The sequence below is a fragment of the Phyllobates terribilis genome, unplaced genomic scaffold (assembly GCF_046119375.1).
Source record: "Phyllobates terribilis strain yellow unplaced genomic scaffold, ASM4611937v1 Scaffold_4__5_contigs__length_816908805, whole genome shotgun sequence".
Classification (NCBI taxonomy): domain Eukaryota; kingdom Metazoa; phylum Chordata; class Amphibia; order Anura; family Dendrobatidae; genus Phyllobates; species Phyllobates terribilis.
This window is the reverse complement of record NW_027362764.1, coordinates 214,743,644-214,769,392: the sequence shown is the minus strand read 5'-3', so window position 1 is coordinate 214,769,392 and position 25,749 is coordinate 214,743,644. Positions and strand designations below refer to the sequence as shown.

The 25,749-nt window shown below is 44.4% G+C and overlaps 1 protein-coding gene across 2 annotated transcripts in view; it reads right to left on the bottom strand.

The window, feature by feature from the left end:
* Positions 1-25,749, bottom strand: part of SH3BP5 (SH3 domain binding protein 5) — a 108,871-nt gene that overhangs the window by 25,739 nt on the left and 57,383 nt on the right. For both annotated transcript variants that reach the window (XM_073678071.1, XM_073678070.1), the window contains exon 3: positions 17,814-17,942. In XM_073678071.1, coding sequence (XP_073534172.1) covers positions 17,814-17,942 — 129 coding nt within the window. The remainder of the gene's footprint in view (positions 1-17,813; positions 17,943-25,749) is intronic.

Here is a 25,749-nt window from a genome sequence, read left to right as displayed (position 1 = left end):
AATAAGGATGGTGTGAGATACTTTGTCAAATGCTTTGCTAAAGTCAAAATATACTATATCTACAGCATTTCCCTGATCCACCCAGTCAGTGATTCTGTCATAGAAGGAAATTAAGTTAGTCTGACATGACTTGTTAGTTACAAACCCATGCTGACTCTGGTTAATCACTTCATTCTTATCCATGTACTTACATACATGTTGTTTAATAATTTGTGCAAAGATCTTTCCTGGTATAGAAGTCAGACTCACCGACCTATAGTTCCCTGGGTCCTTCTTCCCCTTTTTGAAGATAGGAACAACATTTGCTCTTCTCCAGTCTTCTGGGACTTCTCCTGTTCTCCAAGAATTTTCAAAGATTATGGAGAGTGGTTCTAAAATTTCTTCTACGATCTCCTTCAGTACTCTGGGGTGTAATTCATCTGGACCTGGAGACTTGAACTCATTTATGTTAGCTAAATATTCCCTCACAATCTGTTTACAGGTAACTTGGATTTTTCTATTCCTTTAATAGGACAGTGAAGATCAGTTGATGTTACATTTTCTTTCTGAGAGAAAACAGATGCAAAATAGGAATTAAAAAGTTCAGCCTTCTCAACATCCTTTCTTACCATTTCACCATTTTCATCCTGTAAAAATCCTATAGCATCTTTGACTTTTCTTTTACTTTTGACATACCCCCAAAATCCTTTTTTATTGCTTTTGACATCTCCTGCAAGCCTTACTTCATTGTCAGCTTTAGCTAACCTGATACGTGCCCTACAGGATCTGCAGACTGCATTATAATCTTCTTTAGATATGCCTCCCTCTTTCCATTGGATAAACATTTCTTTATTTTTAGCATGTGTTTAAGTTCTGTGTTCATCCATCCTGGTTTCCTTAAATGCTTCCTATTCTTCCTACTTTTCAGGATTGTTAACTATTGTGCTTTGAGAATCTCATTTTTAAAAATTTCCCATCCTTCCTGGACATTTTTGTCCTTAAGGACATCCAGCCATTGGATCCCTCCTATTCTCTTTCTGAGTCGCTTAAAATCTGCCTTTCTGAAATCTAACCTTGAAGTTTGAGTCTTCACATGTCTTCCTCCTCTAGTTATCCAAAATTCTATAATAGCATGATCGCTGCCTCCCAGGGTTCCAGTCACTTTTACCTCCTCAACCATTTCCTCTCTGTTTATAAGGATTAGATCCAAAGTAGCAGATCCCCTTGTTTTCTTCCCTACCTTTTGGAAGATAAAGTTGTCAGCAAGAGAGGATAAGAATTTGCTTGACCTGTTAGCTTTACTTGAGAGAGATTCCCAACAAATGTCTGGATAGTTGAAATCTCTCATGACCACCAAGTCATATTTTTTGGAGAACTTGGTCATTTGATACATAAAGAGTTCATCCATATCTTCAGCTTGCCCAGGTGGCCTGTAGTAAATGCCTACAATGGTGTCCTTTCCATTGTTCTCTCCTTGCATTCTTACCCAAACAGTTTCCACAGAACTCCCAGTCTCTGAAGCTTCAATCCCTGTGCAGATATACGCTTTTCTAACATACAATGTGACACCTCCTCCTCGTTTATCAAGTCTGTTTCTTGCAAATAAGTTGTATCCTTTTAACCTTGTATTCCAATCATGTGTATCGTCCCACCAAGTTTCAGTGATTCCAATGACATCATATTCCTTTTCCTGCGTTAGTAGTTCCAATTCTCCTTGTTTGTTGCCCATGCTTTGTGCATTTGTATAAAAACATTTTAGTTTGTGATTGGTTTCTCTTCCTCCCATATTTTTATTATTTAAATGTTTTTGTCTTTGTTCTTCCTTTCCACTTACAGTAGCAGAGATCTCAATAGTATTTGTCAGCTGTATATCTTTTTCTGGCCTTTTGCTTCTCTTCCCACATTGTTCTAGTTTAAAGTTCTCCTGATGAGTGTAGCAAGGCGACTTCCAAATACATGTTTTCCAGTCTTCATAAGGTGCACCCCATCTCTAGCAAGTAGTCCATCATATAGGTAATTCATTCCGTGATCCAGAAATCCAAATCCTTGTTGACGGCACCATCGATGTCCAATGTTTCAGGCTGAGCGCCCATCATCAGGCTATAGAAGCGTTTTGGAAGCAGCGTATTTTCGCGGCTTCCAAACCGCTGCGTTCTAATCACGCAGGTAATTCTGCACGTGATCATTGAACAATGCGGAGTTACCGCACCCTATATATTCTACTGGGGAAATTTCTGTTGTGGAGACTAGTGTTTATGGCTCATAAACCCGCGCCACCAATGAGTTCAAATAGAAGCACAGTGGGCGTGGGATTTCTATAAATCCCATCTACGGTGCTTCTAATGTAGAAAGCAGCATTTTGGACGCAGGGCAGGGAAGCTGCGTCCAAAACGCTATTATTGATTTTGGGCACGCAGCCTCAGTACTTTTTGCACAACTTGCTGTTCTCTAACAAGGAACTTAATAGCAAAATTCACAACAGGTGTTTGATCCATGAATCGGCCAATACATTTCAGGGTTCAATTAGAATTGCTATTTACACAGTAACAGTCATCATGCTGTACACATTCTGACATCTTGAGATCAAAACGACAACTAACAATTGCTCAACAGTACCTCGCCATTGTGAGGCTTCAAGCAGGACGTTCTCAGACGGAAGTGGCCACTGAGTTTAGAGCATCACAGAGCGTCATCAGCAGGTTGCAACAGATACAGAGACTGGAAGAGTCACAGAAAGGCAGAGAAGTGAACGTCCTTTGGACACATCCCACAATGATGAGCGCTTCACTGTGAACAATGCCCTTCGGAACCAGACGATGAACGCCACACAACTCTAGGCACATTTAAGGGATGTGAGGAGCACACAAGTGTCACGTCAGACCATTCAAAACCTTTTACATCAGCGTGGTCTGCGTGCTAGACGACCACCTGCAAGGGTACCTGACCACACCACCAGGCACGGGCATCATAGTCTTGCATGGTATGCTGGATGAGGGATCAGTGGGCTTCAGTGCTTGTTCACGGATGAAAGTTGTAACGGGTCCGGTAGGCGGAACCTCTGAGCTACTATACAAGGGGGCGGCCCTTGTAAGGGAGCGGGTGGCAGTCTCTGGGTGAACGGACAGGGAGTTACGGCAAGTGATCAGGGCAGTCTCTGGGTAAGGGGTAGGTACGACCTGTGATGGCAGAGCCTCCGGGTAGGCTAGCAGGCAGATGGTAGATGTGTGCTCCCAGGTGAGCAAGCGAGAGTCTCTGGAATAGCAGGTGGTCACGGCACGTGACGGCGGAACCTCCGGGCTGGCAGGCAGGTAGGTAACGGAGAAGCGCTCCTAGGTGAGCGGGCAAGAGTCTCTGGAATAGCTGGTGGTCACCGCACGTGACAACGGGACCTCCGGGCTGGCAAGCAGGCAGGTAACGGAGATGCGCTCCCAGGTGAGCGGGCAAGAGTCTCTGAGATAGCTGGTGGTCACAGCACGTGACAACGGAGCCTCCGGGCTGGCAAGCAGGCAGATAACGGAGAAGCGCTCCCAGGTGAGCGGGCAAGCTGGTCCATAGACAGACTGACCGGAGTAGTAAGGCAGACCGTCGGACCTCAGGCAAGCAGGCAGGTAGGTGATATGCGCTCCCAGGTGAGCGGGCAGGCTGGTCCTTTAGACAGACTGACAGGAGTAGTAAGGCAGACCGTCGGACCTCAGACTGGCAGACAGGTAACAGGTATTCAGGCAGGAATCAGGCAGGTAACTGGCAGGAAACTGGCAGGTAACTGGCAACGGGACCTGAGGGCTGAAGCACAGGTGAGACACAGGTGCAAACAACATTGCTCGGGCACCTCCATTTTGGAGGAGGTGCCTTATATATGATGAAGTCCTCCGGCCATTGGCCGGGGACTCTTTAGGGCGGCGCGCGCGGCCCCTTTAAGAGGAAGGGAGCGCGCGCGCCCTAAGCACAGGGGCCGGGAAGGAGCGCGCGCTGAGAGCAGAGCAGGAGGAGGACGCCGGGACGGAGCGCGCGCTGACAGCAGAGCAGGAGGAGGACGCCGGGACGGAGCGCGCGCTGACAGCAGAGCGGGGAGAGGACGCCGGGACGGAGCGCGCGCTGACAGCAGAGCGGTGAGGGGAGCAGCGTCCCTGCCTAGCAGAGGGCAGGGACGCCAGCGCTACAGTACCCCCCCCTTTAGGCCCCCCCTTTTTTAGGCCAGACAGAAATTTAGCTAGGATGAGAGGGGCATGGATATTCTCCCGGGGCTCCCACGTTCTCTCCTCAGGACCAAACCCCCTCCAATCTACCAAGAAAAAGGTCTTTCCTCTTACCCTTTTGGTGGCAAGAATGTTCTCTACCTCAAACTCGTCCTCAGCAGAAACCGGAGCAAGAGGCGTACCTGTAGACTTAGAAAAAGAGTTAAGTACCACAGGTTTGAGGAGAGATACATGGAAGGAGTTAGGGATCCGTAAGTTGGCCGGGAGTTTCAATTTATAGGCCACCGGGTTGATCTGACTGATAACCTCCAGTGGGCCGATGAACCGAGGCCCCAACTTATAGGAAGGGATCTTGAGCCGGACATATTTGGACGAGAGCCAGACTTTATCCCCAGGACGGAATTGAGGAGGATCCAGACGTCCTTTGTCAGCGTGCCTTTTCATACGCTCGGATGACAGAAGGAGTGCGGACCGGGTACTCTCCCATATGGAGGAAGACTCGCTCTAGTGATTGTTGTACGAGAATTCGGCCCATGGCAGGAGATCCACCCAGTCAGAATGGTGAGCATTAACGAAGTGCCGGAGGTAACTGGTCAGGTTCTGATTGATCCGCTCCACTTGACCATTAGACTGTGGGTGGTAAGCGGAGGAGAAGTCCAGAGTGACGTCTAGCAATTTACAAGTGGCTCTCCAGAAACGAGAAGTGAACTGTACTCCTCGATCCGACACGATGTGACGGGGCAGGCCATGAAGACGGAAGATGTGGCGGATAAAGACTCTAGCCAGCTCGGGTGCAGACGGAAGACCTGGCAGGGGAATGAAGTGAGCCATCTTGGAAAAGCGGTCAGCGACCACCCAAATGACCGTACAACCGGCAGAGACGGGCAGATCAGTTACGAAGTCCATCGCTATATGCTGCCAGGGGGCAGCAGGTGCTGGCAGAGGAAGAAGGCGGCCGGCCGACAGGTGTCTCGGAACCTTGTTGCGGGCGCAGGACACACAGGCAGAAACAAAGTCCATAACATCCTTGTGCAGGTTAGGCCACCAGTAGTGCCGGGTAATAAGCTGGAGGGTCTTTTTCTGACCGGCGTGGCCAGCTAGTTTAGACGAATGACCCCAGTGTAGGATCCTCTCCCGATCAGGTACCGATACGAACGTCTTACCAGGAGGGAGACAATTTAGACTCACGGGGGCCACCTGCATTACTCTGGCGGGATCGATGGGGCAGTCACATGGTCTATGAGGTGGTAATGTCTCTGCCTCCTCCATATCAAAGACATCAGCACAAGACCAATAAGGAATCGGAAGTCCAGGTAGATTAGCTGGGATAGGAGAGGGACGGACGGAATGGACGGGAACCAGACAGGTTTTATGACAGTCTTGTCCCCAGCGAAGGACTTCTCCGGTTTGCCAGTCAAGCACGGGTGCATGTCTCTGGAGCCAAGGCAGACCTAGCAAGAGGGCGTGAGAGAGTCCAGGCAGAACGTGAAGGGAGATACTCTCTGAATGCAGCATACCCACTTGCAGAGTAATGGATTCGGTGATGAATTGGATGGGGCGAGATAAGAGGCCCCCATCCACGGCAACAACAGACAAGGGTACAGCCAGAGGTTTGGTGGGGATGCAGTATTTCTCCACCAGGGACAGTGAAATAAGATTTCCGGCTGCTCCAGAGTCAAGTTGGGCTAGTTCGGAATAACGATTCTCCCCGCAGATGATTGAGACAGACAGCAGCAGGGATGGAGAGGATTTATTTTTGTCTAGATCAAGTCCTCTGAGCGAACCTAGACACAGGCGTTCTCCCGACCTCTCCGGGCAGGCACGGATCCGATGCTCCTTACTGCCACAGTAGAAGCAGCTCCCCTCGGCACGGCGAAAGTCCTGACGGGATTTGACCATCTTGGTCTGGTCGACCTGCATAGGCTCAGGAGAGTGTACCTGGGGAGAAACGGAAGGAGTGACGGGTTTCAGAAAAGTAGGAACCAGACGTGGAAGCCCCTTTTCACGGGTGACCTCTTTGGCACGTTCCTGGAACCGTAGGTCAATCCGGGTGGCAAGAGTTATTAGGTCATCGAGAGTGGTAGGAATGTCCCGACCAGCAAGTTCATCTTTAATACGGCCGGACAGACCCTCCCAGAAGACGGATACCAGAGCTTCGTTATCCCAGGCCAGCTCCGAGGCAAGGGTACGGAACCGTATGGCATATTGACCCACGGTGAGGCTTCCCTGACGGAGGCGTAGCAGAGATGATGCGGATGAGGTCCTCCGTCCGGGTTCGTCGAAGGCTTTCCGGAAAGCCGTGAGAAAGGCAGGCAAGTCGGACACCAGGGGGTCTCCTCTCTCCCATAGAGGATTTAGCCAGGCCAGAGCCTCCCCGGTGAGATGGGACATGATGAATGCAATTTTGGCTCGGTCGGAGTTAAACTGGTGGGACAATAGTTCAAAATGCAGGGTGCACTGATTTATGAAGCCCCGAGCCAGGACGGAGTCGCCTCCGAAGCGAGGAGGTGCAGAGAGCCGGGGTCCGGAAAAGGATACCATGGTACTGGCCGTAGTTGCAGGATCAGACAGGGTGTTCAGGCGAGTATTAACATTCCGCAGATGACCCAGGATGGCCTCCTGTTGGGACTTCTGACGGGACAGTTCAAGACAGAGGTCCGAGAGCGAGGGAGCTTGGGTGCCACCGGGTTCCATGGCCCGAGCAAACTGTAACGGGTCCGGGAGGCGGAACCTCTGAGCTACTATACAAGGGGGCGGCCCTTGTAAGGGAGCGGGTGGCAGTCTCTGGGTGAACGGACAGGGAGTTACGGCAAGTGATCAGGGCAGTCTCTGGGTAAGGGGTAGGTACGACCTGTGATGGCAGAGCCTCCGGGTAGGCTAGCAGGCAGATGGTAGATGTGTGCTCCCAGGTGAGCAAGCGAGAGTCTCTGGAATAGCAGGTGGTCACGGCACGTGACGGCGGAACCTCCGGGCTGGCAGGCAGGTAGGTAACGGAGAAGCGCTCCCAGGTGAGCGGGCAAGAGTCTCTGGAATAGCTGGTGGTCACCGCACGTGACAACGGGACCTCCGGGCTGGCAAGCAGGCAGGTAACGGAGATGCGCTCCCAGGTGAGCGGGCAAGAGTCTCTGAGATAGCTGGTGGTCACAGCACGTGACAACGGAGCCTCCGGGCTGGCAAGCAGGCAGATAACGGAGAAGCGCTCCCAGGTGAGCGGGCAAGCTGGTCCATAGACAGACTGACCGGAGTAGTAAGGCAGACCGTCGGACCTCAGGCAAGCAGGCAGGTAGGTGATATGCGCTCCCAGGTGAGCGGGCAGGCTGGTCCTTTAGACAGACTGACAGGAGTAGTAAGGCAGACCGTCGGACCTCAGACTGGCAGACAGGTAACAGGTATTCAGGCAGGAATCAGGCAGGTAACTGGCAGGAAACTGGCAGGTAACTGGCAGGTAACTGGCAACGGGACCTGAGGGCTGAAGCACAGGTGAGACACAGGTGCAAACAACATTGCTCGGGCACCTCCATTTTGGAGGAGGTGCCTTATATATGATGAAGTCCTCCGGCCATTGGCCGGGGACTCTTTAGGGCGGCGCGCGCGGCCCCTTTAAGAGGAAGGGAGCGCGCGCGCGCGCGCGCCCTAAGCACAGGGGCCGGGAAGGAGCGCGCGCTGAGAGCAGAGCAGGAGGAGGACGCCGGGACGGAGCGCGCGCTGACAGCAGAGCAGGAGGAGGACGCCGGGACGGAGCGCGCGCTGACAGCAGAGCGGGGAGAGGACGCCGGGACGGAGCGCGCGCTGACAGCAGAGCGGTGAGGGGAGCAGCGTCCCTGCCTAGCAGAGGGCAGGGACACCAGCGCTACAAAAGTCTATTCACGTTAAGCAGAAATGATGGCCGCCAATGATGTTGGAGACGTCAAGGCGAGCGCTATGCATCAGCCGCTTGTCACAAGCAGGGCTGTGGAGTTGGTAAGCAAATCCTCTGACTCAGACTCCTCAATTTCCATGACACCGACTCCAACTCCGACTCCCTCATACAAGGCTCATGTTTAAGTGATAAATTTACTGTAGCACAGATTCATCTCATCTAAAAGTCTAGACCCTTAGATCAGGAATAGGACAGACTTTTATAAGACATTTCATAACTTTCCCAAATTGTTATGAAAAAATATTCCCCCCAAACTGCATTGTACTACTGTACCCCATTTATTATACAGGGTGGGCCATTTATATGGGTGCACCTAAATTAAATGGGAATGGTTGGTGATATCAACTTCCTGTTTGTGGAACATTAGTATATGGGAGGGGGAAAACTTTTCCAGATGGGTGGTGACCATGGCGGCCATTTTGAATCCAACTTTATTTTTTTTCAATGGGAAGAGGGTCATGTGACACAAACTTATTGAGAATTTGAGAAGAAAAACAATGGTGTGCTTGGTTTTAACGTAACTTTATTCTTTCATGAGTTATTTACAAGTTTATGACCACTTATAAAATGTGTTCAAAGTGTGGCCCATTGTGTTGGATTGTCAATGCAACCCTCTTCTCCCACTCTTGACACACTTATAGCACCACCACAGAAGAAATGCTAGCACAGGCTTCCAGTATCTGTCGTTTCAGATGCTGCACATCTCGAATCTTCACAGCATAGACAATTGCCTTCAGATGACCCCAAAGATAAAAGGGGGTCAGATCGGGAGACCTTGGTGGCCATTCAACTGGCCCACGACGACCAATCCACTTTCCAGGAAACTGTTCATGTAAGAATGCTCTGACCTGACACCCATAATGTGGTGGTGCACCATCTTGTTAGAAAACCTCAGGGAACATGCAATCTTCAGTGCATAAAGAGGGCAACACATCATCATGTAGTAATTTCAGATATCCAGTGGCATTGAGGTTTCCACTGATGAAGAATGGCCTCACAATCTTTGTACCCCATATACCACACCATACAATCAAGATACGAGATGTGCAGCATCTGAAACAACGGGTACTGGAAGCTTGTGCTAGCATTTCTTCTGCGGTGTTGCTATCAGTGTGTCAAGAGTGGGATTAGAGGGTTGCATTGACAATCCAACACAATGGGTAGCACTTTGAACACATTTTATAAGTGGTCATAAACTTGTAAAAAACTCATGAAAGAATAAAGTTACCTTAAAACAAAGCACACCATTGTTTTTCTTATGAAATTCTCAATAGGTTTGATGTGTCACATGACCCTCTTCCCATTGAAAAAAATAAAGTTGGATCAAAAATGGCCGACTTCAAAATGGCCGCCATGGTCACCACCCATCTGGAAACGTTTTCCCCCTCCCGTATACTAATGTGCCACAAACAGGAAGTTGATATCACCAACCATTCCCATTTAATTTAGGTGTATCCATATAAATGGCCCACCATGTATATTTTAGGAGTCGGTCCATTTTATACAGACTCCAACTCCACAGCCCTGGTCACCAGTGGTGGTGGTGTTACAGTGTGGGCAGGTGTGTCTAGTCAATACAGAACTGCCCTATTCTTTGTGAATGGCAGTGTCAAGCCCCTGCTACTTGAACAACATCATTAATCCAGTCATTGTGCCTTTGCAAATAACACAGGCCTAATTTCATCTTCATGGATGACAAGGCTCCAGCTCATCGAGGTTGCATCATTAGGGAACGGCTGCTAAGGACTGGGGTACCTCAAATGGAGCGGCCTGCATTTTCTCCAGACCTGATTCACATAGAAAACCTATGGGAGCAGCTGAGCCGCTGTGTAGAGGCTTGTAGGTCTGTACCCCAGAACCTCAATGACCTGAGGGCCGCTCCTTCAAGAAAAGTGGGATGCCATGCCTCAGACAATATTAACTGTTGAACTGCATGAGATGTTGTTAAGCTGTAATTGATGCTCAAGACCACATGACAAGTTATTGAGACATTGACATTTTCTGTTGGAGTATACCCATCACTGTTGGCTTTTGTTTCAATAAATTGTTTGAGATGAGGAAATCAACATTGCATGCTTCAACTTAAATGTCCTACTTTCATAATAAAATATCACTGTAGCGTGAACTTACTTTTTCCATAAATTTTGCCCAAAAACCAAATATCCCTATCTTTTTGTGATTAGTGTATGGAGAGCCATAAAAAAGATGAAAGGAGTATAAGGATATATGTGCCACAAAAGGAAGCTTAGTAATCACTACATTTGGATTATGTTTGACATCTACAATAAAGAGTGATTATTGGTATTACATATTGTTTGCTGTAGTCATTTCTATAGGTTTATACATTCATTTTTTGGTAACTACGTTCATAGAATGTTAGAGTTGGAGGGGACCTCCAGGGTAATCTGGTCCAACCCCCTGCTCAATGCAGGATTCACTAAACCATCTCAGACAGATGTCTGTCCAGCCTCCGTTTGAAGACTTCCATTGAAGGGGAACTCACCACCTCTCGTGGCAGCCTGTTCCACTCATTGATCACCCTCACTGTCAAAAAGTTTTTTCTAATATCTAATCTGTATCTTCTCCCTTTCAGTTTCATTCCAGATCATCATGTTTTCATGTGCAAATGAGAATAAGGACAATCCCTCTACACTGACATCCCTTCAGATATTTGTAGACAGCTATTAAGTCTCCTCTTGGTCTTTTTTGAAAGCCAACCATTCCCAAATCCTTTACCCATTCCTTGTAGGACATAGTTTGCAGTTTGCTGGTAGCTCTTCTCTGAACGTGCCTCAGTTTTTCGATGTCTTAAAATTTAATTCCCAAAACTGGACACAGTATTCCAGATGAGGTCTAACCAAGGAGGACTAGAGGGGGATAATTACTTCACGTTAACAGTACATAGTTTGTCACAAGTAAGCTCTGTGGCTTAGGCCATATTTTGTAGGATACTATTTAAAGGGAAACTGTCAGCAGCATGAGGTAGGGGCTGGGAGATTGATTTCAGAGTTGTCACTTATTAGGCAGTGTACTGTTTCAATACAATGAGTGTTTTATCAGCAGTAGATTATCACTGCTGGACTAAATGCCCACATGCATCCTTGTCCAACTACACACCCAGCACTCATTAGCAGTTTACTGTCAATAATACAATGAAAGCTGATAATCATGGGGTGGATGGGGTTAGCTTTCTGAGCTCTGCTACATGCTATATCTAAAAACTCTGATTGTATCACAACTGTTGCACCCAGTAATCTAAGTGATATATTGTTTGAATTGGGGTCTCTTTTCCTATATAGTGCTGTTCTCAGATGAGGTAGCAAAAACCTGGTGACAGATTCCCTTTAATTCCACGTGTATGTAGCAGGGCCCTTTCAAAACACAAACGCTATTTGACAGCTTTTTTTTTTTTGTCAATAAAGCCATTTCTGGGCTCACTTTGATAGAAGATTCCGGATCAGAATATCCCTTCTATAGGGCTGACAGATCTCATCCTCTCTAGATTTTCTAAATTAAAATTTATATTTTATATGTAGAAGTCAATAAATTCAAGAAATATTCATGTTCTACACATAGAAGGATGTGCAGAGATCATTTGTGTTCCTCACCCCAATTGTCAGTTATTAAACACAATATACGGTAATCTGAATAAACCCAGAAAAATGTGCCAATATCAGAGGAGGACATGCATAATGTCACGATGAAGCCAGCTCCAAATCCAGCGTAATGGGTCTCTCAGATGTTATAAAAAAAAGGAAGTAGCTGATCTGCTAAAAATAACAGGAACGTGCTGCATTAAAATTAATCTTGTGCTTCATTAGACGACACACACCCCTCCCCCGTGTTACAGTTTGAGGTGTAAAAGACTGCAGTGTGAATATAGAATAGTCTCAATGTAACACTGCACAAGAAAAACAGTCACATGAGTGCATGTAATGTATTGTGCTTTTACATTCTGCGATACAACAAACGTTAGGTTCACAGTAGCAAGAAAAAGTAAATGTGGCAATCAAAGCAATATTCAATTTATGTTATCTTTAATCAGGATCATTTACTCATTGTTAGGAAAAATTTCATGCCTAGATGCTTAGTCCTAAAGCCCACGCAGAATTTTTGTAGAGAAGACTTAGAAAGCAAATACAGGAAGCCATGTTAATTTAAAAAGGATCGTCAAAGAATAGGAGCTATTCTGCAGCACCCAGCAGTAGCCACTACACATTGAATGGGACTGTACTATGCAGCTCTATTCAAAGTGTTTATATTTTGTGGTCTCCGGTCTCCGGAGTAAACAACTGACTGGTGGGGTGTTGGACCTCCACCGATCTGATATTGATGATCTCTCCAGCAGATAGGTCATCAATATGCTGTGCCCTCCCATCCCCTATAACCATCATCAAAAACAAAAAGACATACATTTGTAAACCCTGTTTTCAAAAACAAATACATTGCAGTTACATTTACATTACATACTAGGGCAACCACTGTCCATCAAAATAAACTCCCTTAATGTTTTGGATGCATTATGGGGTAAAGGATAAAACTCACATGCTATCATTTCAGCTTTCCTCCTTATTCTGTTTATAATCTTACTTTGTACTTAACGGGTTAGTCCCAAAAACACACTATTTGTCACAAAGCACAGTAAATTCATACTTACTGTTAATATATAGATTAAAGTACAATAGAGCATTTTCTTTTTCTACCTTTGTATCCATTTGAATCTTTATCTGCCCCTCACAGCATCCAGCTTTACATAGCTGAATAGTTATTTCTAGTCTTTTCTACTAAAACTACATTTCCCAGCAGCACTTGCTTCGCCTGTGCGCTACAGAATCCTCTCCACATGTGTGCACCCGACTTGTGCCATCTCCCAGGGTTATCATCACTCTATGTGTAGCATTCACCTTATGCTTCTGTGCACTCTCTGCTCCTGTCTGGATGGTTTTCTCTTCTGCCATCTACATCAGTATAGCTGCAGTGTGGTTTTACATTAGCTGGTTCTAGCGCATCTCAACTCTCCTGCAATCCTCCACAACTGTAGTGTAGAGCTGTGCTTGTTGCCTGCTGCCAGCAGATCAGTTGCATGAACCTGCAAATGCCACTCTACTGATGCATACAGCAGATAACACTCTGTCACATGCCTCAATACAGCAACCAGTTACATTTCACTGGTCTCAATACCAGGCAACAAACACAGCTCAACTAATCTCAGCCCCTCTATAAAGAGCCCTATCTTGTAATACATCTATCCTTTCTGTCTCCTGTATACAGAGCACCATCCTGCTGTAGGTCTCTCATCTGACCCCATGTATACAACCTGCAGTATATCTATCCTCCAGCCCCCTATATATCCTGCACAGTATAATCTCTATTCCAGACATGTCCCAGCTGAGAGAGATGCACCGGGCATGATCAACTATGAGCACTGAAACTACTGCAGGATGGTCCCAATGGAAACTGTAGGATAAATAAAATAAGTAGTGTAACCTTTGGCGTGATGTATGCAAAATGGGGAAAATATGGGTTATATAGGCACAACTGTACATATTTTTATTAATATATTTCTATATAGAATATGTGTATTTATTCAGTACATATATCATGCGCAGCAAAGTCCATAGCCCTCAGGCCTTGATGGTGAGACACACACAGGTACACCTTTCCTGAATCAGCACAGTGAACGGCTGTAAGGAGAGGCGAGGATCCACAGCACCTGTTAGATTATTCTATCAACCAAATACCTTTCCCCAAGCAGGTATGAGCTACTTTGCTGATTTCCTTCTACAATTTTACAAAAACCTAAGAATAGTCTCTACCAAAAGTAATATAAGCCCATCAAACAGAGGCAGCACGGTGGCTCAGTGGTTAGAACTACAGCCTTGCAGCCCTGGGATCAAACCTCACCAAAGACAACATCTGCAAGGAGTTTGTATGTTTTCCTCGTGTTTGTGTGGGTTTCCTCTGGGTCCTCCGGGTTCTTCCCACATTACAAAGACATACTATGGAATACAGATTGTGAGCCCCAATGGGGACAGTGCTGATAATGTCTGTAAAGCTCTGTGTAATTAATGGCGCTATATAAGTGAGTAAATTAATTAGTGCCTAATGCCCTACGTAATCATGACCTATTTTACGTCCCTCTTCTTGATTGTTCAGAGAAGCCAGCTGTCTGCGACATCACTAGTGTTTTATTAGAGGAGGATGTGAATTACAATAAGTGGAATTATATCATGGCTTCTCAGCTAACCTAAGAAAACAAGGCTTGTGTAGATCACAATTATTATTTTAGATCATACTCCCAGTTCGGCAGTGAAAAGAACAATAACTACTGAGATCATCCGGAACATAATATGATAACACAAGTCACAACATATTGTTAGTTTCTCCATTCATGCAGAGTAGAAGGTTGGTTACAAGTAGATCTAGGTGACTTATCTACCTACCAAACTGCTTTCACAAGGTCTTGTTATTGGATTATGGTTTTAAGAAGCCATAAGGCAACCTGCAAGTAGAGCTGTCCATAAATTTTAGGTAACCGACAACAGATTTCTCCTGAAGCCACCACAAAGACAAGCTGCTCTGCTCGTCCCAGCATCATCTTTACTGGTAGATAGTGGGGAGACCTCCATACATATTAGCCAGACGGTACCATCAGAATCAGCGGTGTGTCTGGCTTTCATTTAGGGTGTACAATCATCACCAAGAGAGACTGACACAAATTTTGGTTTTCAGAAAGTTTGATTCTTCTGTGATTTTAGATATTTAAGTCAGATGTTTCTACGGTTACTTAAGTACAATTAGCAGCATTTCACAAGTTTTAGAACTTTTGACAAGTATACCAAGTTTATGGAAAGACCAAATAGTTAGTGTTGACTTCTGCACTTTGCCCTGGCAGCTGAATATCAGTTTCTGGGTCAAACCCTACGTATACCCATTCTTACCTAATCAGCGCTTTACTCCATTAACAGGCAGTACAATCCCAAGGGATTTTCTCTGATAAAGCCCACTTCAGACTGTTGGGATTGTCAGGATAAGAAACCGTGGCTTCCATAGGTATGCCATAGTTATCTAATTGAAATCCCCCTTTAAGTCACTGCATGTAATTTTATACTTGTCTTTAGATTTTTTTTTTTTTTCTTTTTACACTTTGGATTTTGTAACACCAGCCAATTGAGTCAATGTGACATTTCAGATATCTCCAGTTCACAAGAAAGAATCAGACCTAAGCAAGCAGATCCTATGACCTGCTGCTAAAGCCCTCGTCTCACATAGCGAGATCGCTAGCGAGATCGCTGCTGTGTCACGCTTTTGGTGACGCAACAGCGACCTCACCAGCGATGTCGCTATGTGTGACACTTTGCAGCGATCAGGCCCCTGCTGTCAGGTCGCTAATCGCTGCAGAATGTCCTGGACCTTTTTTTGGTCGTTGCCCTCCCGCTGGTCAGCACACATCGCTGTGTGTGACCAGCGGGAGCAGCGATCAGGCTGGTAACCATGATAAACATCGGGTTACTAGGGGCACATGCGCACTTAGTAACCCGCTGTTTATCATGCTTACGAGCCGGCTAAAGTGAGCGGTAACCATGATAAACAACAGGTTACTAGGTGGGCGTGTGCCCCTAGTAACCCGATGTTTATCATGGTTACCAGCCTGCTCCTGCTTCAGCAGGCTGGTAACGAGGAGCAGGACATCGTGGAAAGATTCTATCCACGATGTCGCTGCTCCCCTGATCGTTGGTGAGCCTGCCTGTTTGACAGCTCACCAGCGACCACATAGCAACGCAGCAACGATCCCTGACAGGTCGTATCGTTGTCGGGATCGTTGCAGCGTCGCTAAGTGTGACGGGGCCTTAAGTTTACTTCAATCTATCCATAAGCATACATACAATGGTATAGGATGAGAGTACTTCATCCTCTGACTTGGTCTACCTCTGCCCTATCTGGAACCCCACTGACGGATGTCTATCACACTTTCGAGGATTTAGATGCTTTGATCTAGGCTGAAGGATGTATATTCTATATACACACACACACACACACACACACACACACACACTGTATATGTATACATACATTTTTTTTTTAACACACACACACACACACACACACACACACACACACACACACACAAACTATAACATTTTATAGCATTTCATTCTACCAGCAATGTCTTTAGTCCAAATAACAAAATATTTCCTCCAAAACAGGGATCCCCAATCTGTAACTGGGGAGCCACAATGTAGCTCGAGGGCCAATGTTGTGAGGCTGGCAGGGCCCCACCTTTTTGCTTCTGGCGACCGGGCCCCATACGGCAGTAAGGGCAGTAATGCCCTGATGGCGGCCCTGTAGCTCGAGAGCCAATGTTGTGAGGCTGGGGGTGGCCAGCCAGCTTGGTGCATTACCACGAGGTTTAGCAAACAACCAAGACAAGAAGAGGTGGTCTTCAGGTGTTGGACTTTTGTGAGTAGCGCTGTCCAAAAGAGCAGATCTGGATGTGTGTACTGGTGGAGAGAATACTGTCAGATAGCTTGGTATGATTTTTGTGGGGAAGCTTTGGCTGACATTATATCAAGACTGGGGGGGGGGGTTGGGCTCTTGGTGTCACACTATGGTGTAAGTGGTAGAAGTCTCGCAGAATGCGCTTACTGTGACTCTCAAAGTAAGAAAGGTTGGGGACCACTGCTCTAGAACATTCCCCTATCCTGTGTAGGTAGGTGGTCATTTCTACTACATCAGAATTTATGCTGAAAATATGCAGTGCCTTACTGTTCTATAGCTTCATTTCACACTGTACATATATAGGAAATGAAACTCTGAAAAATCCAGTAATTTTATTTTATACTGCATTCTCTTGAAGATTTGTGACCTTAAATAACACAGTAAAGTTTCCCAAGAAGCAGATCTGTTCCATTTTACATGCCATCCTCTTAATTCTGCTCAAAGGCATTGAAGTAAAACAAGAATCTTCTAGTGCTAGAGGCAAAAGTTTGAAAATCTAAAATTCTTTTTTAAGAGTATCCCGTAACCATTTTTAGCAGCTATATGACCCTCATATTTTAGGGTTAAGACTTTCTGTACAAAATGCATGGCTAGCAATACTTTCAACCAAATTTTTTTCAGAAATGTGTGCTTGTGAGTGTCTAATACCTCTAACAGTGTCCACACTATTGTATTTTCTTATGAATACAATACTTTATGAAAAAAAAATTCTAAGGGAACACCTCAGGGTTCATAACTATTCAAAACCACTACTATAGTGGTACATATGCCAAATCCTGTATTGGAAAAATGACTTAAAGTGGCACAATAATGATGTTATAGTAGAAGATTCAGTTTTAATCTGCAGTGTCACATATGACAATGTAGCTTTACTAGTCCGGCAGGGAATCTTTCCTAGGACTAGTCCTGCCTCGGATATTAAAATCACATCTCCCTAAGCCTCGATGCTATCCCAGTCTTGCTGGGACTGGCAGTATGCAGCGTATGTGAGCAATGAGCTGGCAGTCCTACTGTAATGGGGATGACATCAAGGTTGTCAATCACACTCAGGGAGGTGTAATGAAAAAAATCTCAGCAGCATCACGGTGCCTCTTAAGACATCAATAGATATTGGCATATGTACCCCTACAGAGTCTGTTTTGACTAGTTATGGGATCTGACAGGTTCCCTTGAAACATTTTCCAGCTACGAAGCAGAACTCTGCACGATCAAATACATACTTGTCTGGCCACTTTCCTGGCTTCCCAATAAGGTTTGGAATCTTCCACAGATTTTCCGATTTTTTTCACCATTTCATCCAGTTTCAGAGTGGCCTCTGTCAGCACAGAGCGGAACTTCTGTCTGGCATCCTGAAAAAGACAGAAATACGTTCATTGTCAAATTTATCATCCAAGTTTCCTTCCTGCAAAGAGAAAATCTGATATTCCAAGTATAAAAAAGCTATTTCAATAGTATTGAAAATAGAAGAATTTGGATGTTTGAGCCTTTTCTAGTACCAATCCTCCCAATCTAATATTATAGGTTAAAAATTTTACTCTCATATAATATATACACACACACACACACACACACACACACACACACACACACTGCTCAAAAAAATAAAGGGAACACAAACAACAGAATATAACTCCAAGTAAATCAAACTTCTGTGAAATCAAACTGTCCACTTAGGAAGCAACACTGATTGACAATCAATTTCACATGCTGTTGTGCAAATGGAATAGACAATAGATGGAAATTATTGGCAATTATCAAGACACCCTCAATAAAGGAGTGGTTCTGCAGGTGGGGACCATAGACCACATCTCAGTACCAATGCTTTCTGGCTGATGTTTAGGTCACTTTTGAATGTTGGTTGTGCTTTCACACTCGTGGTAGCATGGGACGGACTCTACAACCCACAGAAGTTGCTCAGGTAGTGCAGCTCATCCAGGATGGCACATCAATGCAAGCTGTGGCAAGAAGGTTTGTTGTGTCTGTCAGCGTAGTGTCCAGAGGCTGGAGGCGCTACCAGGAGACAGGCCAGTACACCAGAAGACGTGGAGGGGACCGTAGGAGGGAAACAACCCAGCAGCAGGACCGCTACCTCCACCTTTGTGCAAGGAGGAACACTGCCAGAGCCCTGCAAAATGACCTCCAGCAGGCCACAAATGTGCATGTGTCTGCACAAACGGTTAGAAAACGACTCCATGAGGGTGGTATGAGGGCCCGACTTCCATAGATGGGGGTTGTGCTCACAGCCCAACACCGTACAGGACGCTTGGCATTTGCCACAGAACACCAGGATTGGCAAAGTCGCCACTGGTGCCCTGTGCTCTTCACAGATGAAAGCAGGTTTACACTGAGCACATGTGCCAGATGTGACAGTCTGGAGACACTGTGGATAGCGATCTGCTGCCGCCAACATCCTTCAGCATGACCGGCTTGGCAGTGGGTCAGTAATGGTATGGGGTGGCATTTCTTTGGAGGGCCGCACAGCCCTCCATGTGCTCGCCAGAGGTAGCCTGACTGCCATTAGGTACAGAGAAGAGATCCTCAGACCCCTTGTGAGACCATATGCTGGTGCGATTGGCCCTGGGTTCCTCCTAATACAGGACAATGCCTGACCTCATGTGGCTGGAGTGTGTCAGCAGTTCCTGCAAGATGAAGACATTGAAGCTATGGACTGGCCCGCCCGTTCCCCAGACCTGAATCCGATTGAGCACATCTGGGACATCATGTCTCGCTCCATCCACCAACGTCACGTTGCACCACAGACTGTCTAGGAGTTGGCGGATGCTTTAGTCCAGGTCTGGGAGGAGATCCCACAGGAGACCATAAGCAACCTCATCAGGAGCATGCCCAGGCATTGTAGGGAGGTCATACAGGCACGTGGAGGCCACACACAATACTGAGCCTCATTTTGACTTGTTTTAAGGACATTACATCAAAGTTGGATCAGCCTGTAGTGTGTTTTTCTACTTTAATTTTGGGGGTGACTCCAAATCCAGGCCTCCATTGGTTAATAAATTTGATTTCCATTGATGATTTTTGTGTGATTTTGTTGTCAGCACATTCAACTTTGTACAGAACAAAGTATTCAATGAGAATATTTCATTCATTCAGATCTAGGATGTGTTATTTGAGTGTTCCCTTTATTTTTTTTGAGCAGTGTATATATCACACACACACACACACACACACTAAATCTAAAAGCTATTATAGATCAGAAACATAAATGTAGTAAAATATTACATTATACAAATATATAAAAATTCATTTATATCTATGCATATATACACATACATCATATATATGCTCTTGCACTTAGCCGAACCTGCACATTAGAGCTTATGAAAAGGGAGCATTCGCCAAGTACTTCTCTAGATGGGAAAACAAATGGGCTCGGAAACAAAGATGGCTCTCCATCAAGCAATGTGGCTGCCTCATTTTATGCTCATGAAAGTAAAAGCTGAGTTATCAATATCAATCCAGATTAGAGCCACAACCACAGATTCATTTTGTCAGAATTTGTGGACAAACTAATATATGGGGGGGTTCTTCTGACTAAACCACAGATGTTGGAGAAAACAAGTAATTGGCACACGTTGGCCTTAAAATAAACTAATGAGAACAATACAGTAAATGTTAGCAATTTTTTATTTTTAACCTCATATGTTAAGCAAAGGCGTAAACAGAATCTGCACTGAAGGAGCGATATTCACCGAACCCGAGCAGACTTGTGTATGGGCCAAGCCGGAGAGATTGCATATGTGTCAGCCAAAAGCTGTGTGTACAGACACCTATGAAGTCAGTCATTTTTTCCTTATTTCTGCTAATTCGTATTCAGCACCGTAACAATAGCTAGACAGCGTATAATCAATGTTCTTTATATTTGCCTAGCATTGTGTAAGAGGTTAAGTTACATTTTAAGTCCTTTCTACAGCCAAAGTAAACTAGCTAAGAAGCGAGGCACACGTCCCAAGACACAGGCCAGTTAATAATAAACTGAGAAATAGCCCTAATGTTCCATTCCAGCAAAATTGAAGTCAATATATTTTAAGGGGATGATGATATATTTTATTGCACTGTTTATTTGCATAAATCAGTAAATTTAGAACAAAATGTTCTAAAATATTTGAAGAATCTTGATATCTTTCTCTTATCTGTGTATGTACCAGAATAAAGACTGGGAGGAGGGGTATGCAGCTGCAGTAGGTGTATAGTGGTGTTATTGGTAATATTGGTCTTTGCATGGTAGAAGTATAGTTATATTTATTATGTAGTGGTCATGATATGGAAGTATTATGGTATTGGTAATAATGTTTTTTGTATAAATTTTTCTGTATACTTTAAAGTGTATTTAAAAGCATAGACAGTTAAATTCTTTATTGCATTAAATCTAAAATGTTGCCTCAGAATCTGGGATTTGGCTAACCCATTATTAGTGCAGCACACTAACCCATTATGTCCTATTCGGGTTCTCAAAATCGGATCAGAATAGATCCGGAAGACTCGGAGCCTAACACTTGGATTCAAGTTTTTCACGGATGTATAAAATGTATGTATAGATCCACAATATTCTGGTTCCAAGCGCCATCCGATTTAAAAAAAAAAAAGTGCATTACACAGATATTTAACACAGATGTGCGAGTGTAAATCCAAAGAAATGAGCCAAAGTATAAGAGCATGTTCACACTGGCTATTTAACAGACAAAACTTAAGAAATAAAATGAACATATACCCTGCTGTAAGTAAAAGCAATGAGGCATATACCATAAATAACATATGGTACTTAGGTAAATGCTGCTTTTGATAAAAGTGTAAAAGCCATCCCACCACGACAAGGTGTACCCCAATCAGGACGGTTTACTAAGTACGCCATGTTATTTTTATGTACTACTGCTTTTTACTTACAGCAGGGTAAATGCTAATTTTGTTTCTATCTTAGGTTTTGTCCTTTTAGATGTGTGAATGAAGCCTAAGGGTAGATGGCAGTCAACTATGAAACTCATGTGTAAATCATCATCAGCCTGGTTTCTAATCCCAGGAACCAACACCAGATGCTGCAAGTCCTTGTTTGCCCCAGGGGTGCATTTGGAAATAACTATTAAGATTATCAATTACAGTGACCTACATCTCTTTGTATTAGAGGGAGGAACATAACACTTTTTGCAATAACCTGTATTAAAATTGTGGAAACATGAAAACATACGAGATTGCATAACTTGTGCACAAAGATGTATGTTTTTAATACATTTTGTTCAATCCCTGAAGGTTTCCCTACAGAGGTTTATTCATAAGAGCGGAGAGCAACTCGTAGAATTGCTCAGGCGGAGGAGTAATGTTGTAGGTCATGGTCTTCCACACATCTGAATTTCCAGCATGTAATACTAAATTTCCGCAGCTGCTGGGGGAATGCGTGAAATGCATATCTGGTTCTCTTTTCCCCCATCATAGTCAGTCCCAGAAACTTCTAAAAGCAGACCCATGCAACCAGACAAATGTTTTGCCAGCTTCAACGTAAAAGGGATGGTCTTCATTTTAATAGTTCTGCTGCAGACCATATGTAAAACAGCTGTTCCCTTTAATTCTTCATATGGAAGTAGTGCTTGTTTCACAATGGGTGGCACTAGAATCCCCATTCTTTTACTTTGAAGAGGCTATTTGCATATTCCACAATAAAAATTCTACAAAATAAAAAGATCCAATGTGCCGTACAAGAAAAATCTAGTGTAGAACATAGTAACATAGTTTTTAAGGTTGAAGGAAGACTAAGTCCATCTAGTTCAACCCATAGCCTAACATGTTGATCCAGAGGAAGGCAAAAAAAAAACATGTGGCAAACACTAAGCTCCACATTGGGGAAAAAAATTCCTTCCCGACTCCATACAACAATCAGACTAGTTCCCTGGATCAACGCCCTATCAAGGAATCTAGTATATATAACCTGTAATGTTATACTTTTCAAGAAAGGCATCCATGCCCTTCTTAAATTTTAGTAGTGAATCACTCATTACAACATCATGATGCAGAGAGTTCCATAGTCTCACTGCTCTTACAGTAAAGAATCCCCGTCTGTGATTATAATTAAACCTTCTTTCCTCCAGACGTAGAAGATGCCCCCTTGTCCCCGTCTCTGGCCTCAGAGTAAAAAGATCAGTAGAAAGGTGTTTGTACTGTCCCCTTATATACTTGTACATAGTAATAAGATCACCCCTAAGCCTTCTTTTTTCCACAGTAAATAACCCCAAGTGTAATAACCTGTCTTGGTATTGCAGACCCCCCAGTCCTCTAATAACCTTGGTCGCTCTTCTCTGGACCCGCTCTCGTTCAGCTATGTCTTTCTTATACACCGGAGACCAGAACTGTACACAGTATTCTAAGTGTGGCCGCACTAATGACTTGTATAGAGGTAAAATTATGTTCTCCTCATGAGCATCTATGCCTCTTTTAATGCATCCCATTATTTTATTTGCCTTTGCAGCAGCAGCCTGATACTGGCCACTGAACGTGAGTTTGTCGTCCACCAATACACCCAAGGTCTTTTTCAGTTACAGTTTTGCCCAGTGTTTTACAATTAAGCATAAAATTATACATTTTATTTCCTCTGCCCAAGTGCATTACCTTACATTTATCCCCATTAAAGCTCATTTGCCATTTATCAGCCCAAGCTTCTAGTTTACATAGATCCTCCTGTAATATAAAATTGTCCTCCTCTGTATTGATTACCCTGCAGAGTTCAGTGTCATCTGCAAATATTGAAATATTACTCTGTATGCCCCCTACAAGGTCATTAATAAATATGTTAAAAAGAAGGGGGCCCAATACTGACCCCTGTGTTACCCCACTGTTAACTGAGACCCAGTCTGAGTGTTTTCCATTAATAACCACCCTTTGTTCCTATCACTGAGCCAATTCTTAACCCACATACATATATTTTCCCCTATCCCCATTGTTCTCATTTTATGTATCAACCTTTTGTGTGGAACCGTATCAAAAGCTTTTGAAAAGTCCATATACACAACATCCACTGCATTTCCTTTGTCCAGTCCAGAACTTGCCTCCTCATAAAAACTGATCAGATTAGTTTGACAGGAACGGTCCCTCGTAAACCCATGTTGATATTGGGTCATGAGGTTATTCTTCAGATACTCTATTATAGCATCTCTTAGGAAACCCTCCAGGATTTTATCCACAGTAGAGGTTAAGCTTACTGACTTATAATTTCCAAGTTCAGTTTTTGTCCCCTTTTTGAATATTGGCACCACATTTGCTATACGCCAGTCCTGTGGTACAGACCCTGTTATTATGGAATCTCTAAAGATTAAAAATAATGGTCTATCTATGACATTACTTAATTCCTGCAGTACTCGCAGGTGTATCCCATCCAGGCCCAGGGATGTCAACTTTAGTGATTTTTAGATGCCGCCGTACTTCCTGCTGGGTTAAGCAAGTGACATTTAATGGAGAATTTTTGTTATCACTAATCATGTTTTCTGTCATCCGATTTTCTTGTGTAAATACGGTTGAAAAAAAATTTAGCATATTGGCTTTTTCCTCATCCACCATTTCACCCAGACTATTTTTAAGGGGGCCAACACTATCATTTTTTAGTTTTTTACTATTTATGTAGTAAAAGAATATTTTGGGGTTATTTTTACTTTCTCTGGCAATGATTCTCTCTGCCTCAATCTTTGCTGCTTTGATTTGTTTTTTTTACATAATTTATTTAATTTTCTACATTTATTTAATGCCTCATCATCACTACCTACTTGCTTTAGTTCTCTAAATGCTTTCTTTTTGTCACTTATTGCGCCCCTTGCAGCTCTATTTAGCCATAGTGGTTTCCTCCTATTTCTAGCATGTTTATTCCCAAAGGGTATATATTGTGCACAGGTCCTATTCAGGATGTTAATAAATGTCTCCCATTTGCTTTGTGTAGCTTTAGGTCTCAGGATATCGTCCCAGTTTATTGCACTAAGATCATTTCTCAACCGTTGGAAATTTGCCTTCCTGAAGTTTAGTGTCCTTGTAACCCCTCTACTACACATCTTATTAAAGGTTACATGAAAACGTATTATTTTGTGATCACTATTACCCAAGTGACCCCCCAACTCGTATATTTGATATGCGGTCTGGCCTATTGGTTAATATTAGGTCTAGCAGTGCCCCCCTTCTTGTTGGGTCCTGAACCAGTTGTGAAAGGTAATTGTCTCTCATAGTTGTCAAAAACCTATTACCTTTGCTTGAACTACATGTTTCTGTCCCCCAATGTATTTCAGGGTAGTTGGAAGTCTCCCATAATAATGACTTCTCCTTGAGTCACCGCTTCATCTATTTGCTTTACGAGGATATTCTCCGCTACTTCCATTATTTTTGGAGACTTATAACAAACTCCTATCAGTAATTTATTATTTTTTCCCCCTCCCCTCATCTCCACCCACAGGGACTCTACATTTTCATTAGATTCACATATATCCTCCTGCAAGACAGGTTTTAAGGATGATTTTACATATAAAACACACTCCCCACCCCCCACCCCCCACCTCGCTTGTTTGTACGGTCATTTCTGAACAGACTATAGCCCTGTAAATTAACCGCCCAGTCATGGCTCTCATCCAGCCACGTCTCAGATATCCCTACCATGTCATAGTTATTTTCCAACAAAATGAATTCTAATTCCTCCATTTTGTTGGTGAAGCTTCTGGCATTAGTGTACATGCATTTTATGTATCTCTCTGTACCTCTATTCCTTCTTACTTTATTGACTGTTCTAACCCCACCCCCAATTTCTTTATTTGTGCCCTGGTCACTATCTGCACTATCTTCCCCACCTATAAAATGAATACCCTCCCCCCCAATCCCTAGTTTAAACACTCCTCCAACCTTCTAGCCATTTTCTCCCCCAGCACAGCTGCACCCTCCCCATTAAGGTGCAGCCGGTCCCTAGCGTAGAGTCTCTAGCCAATTGAGAAGTCGGCCCAGTTGTCCAGGAACCCAAATCCCTCCTTCCTACACCAGTTCTTGAGCCACTTATTTATCTCCCTAATCTCCCGTTGCCTCTCTGGCGTGGCACGTGGTACCGGTAGTATTTCAGAGAATACCACCTTGGAGGTCCTTGCTTTCAGCTTGCAGCCTAATTCCCTGAAATCATCTTACCTTTAACTTTGT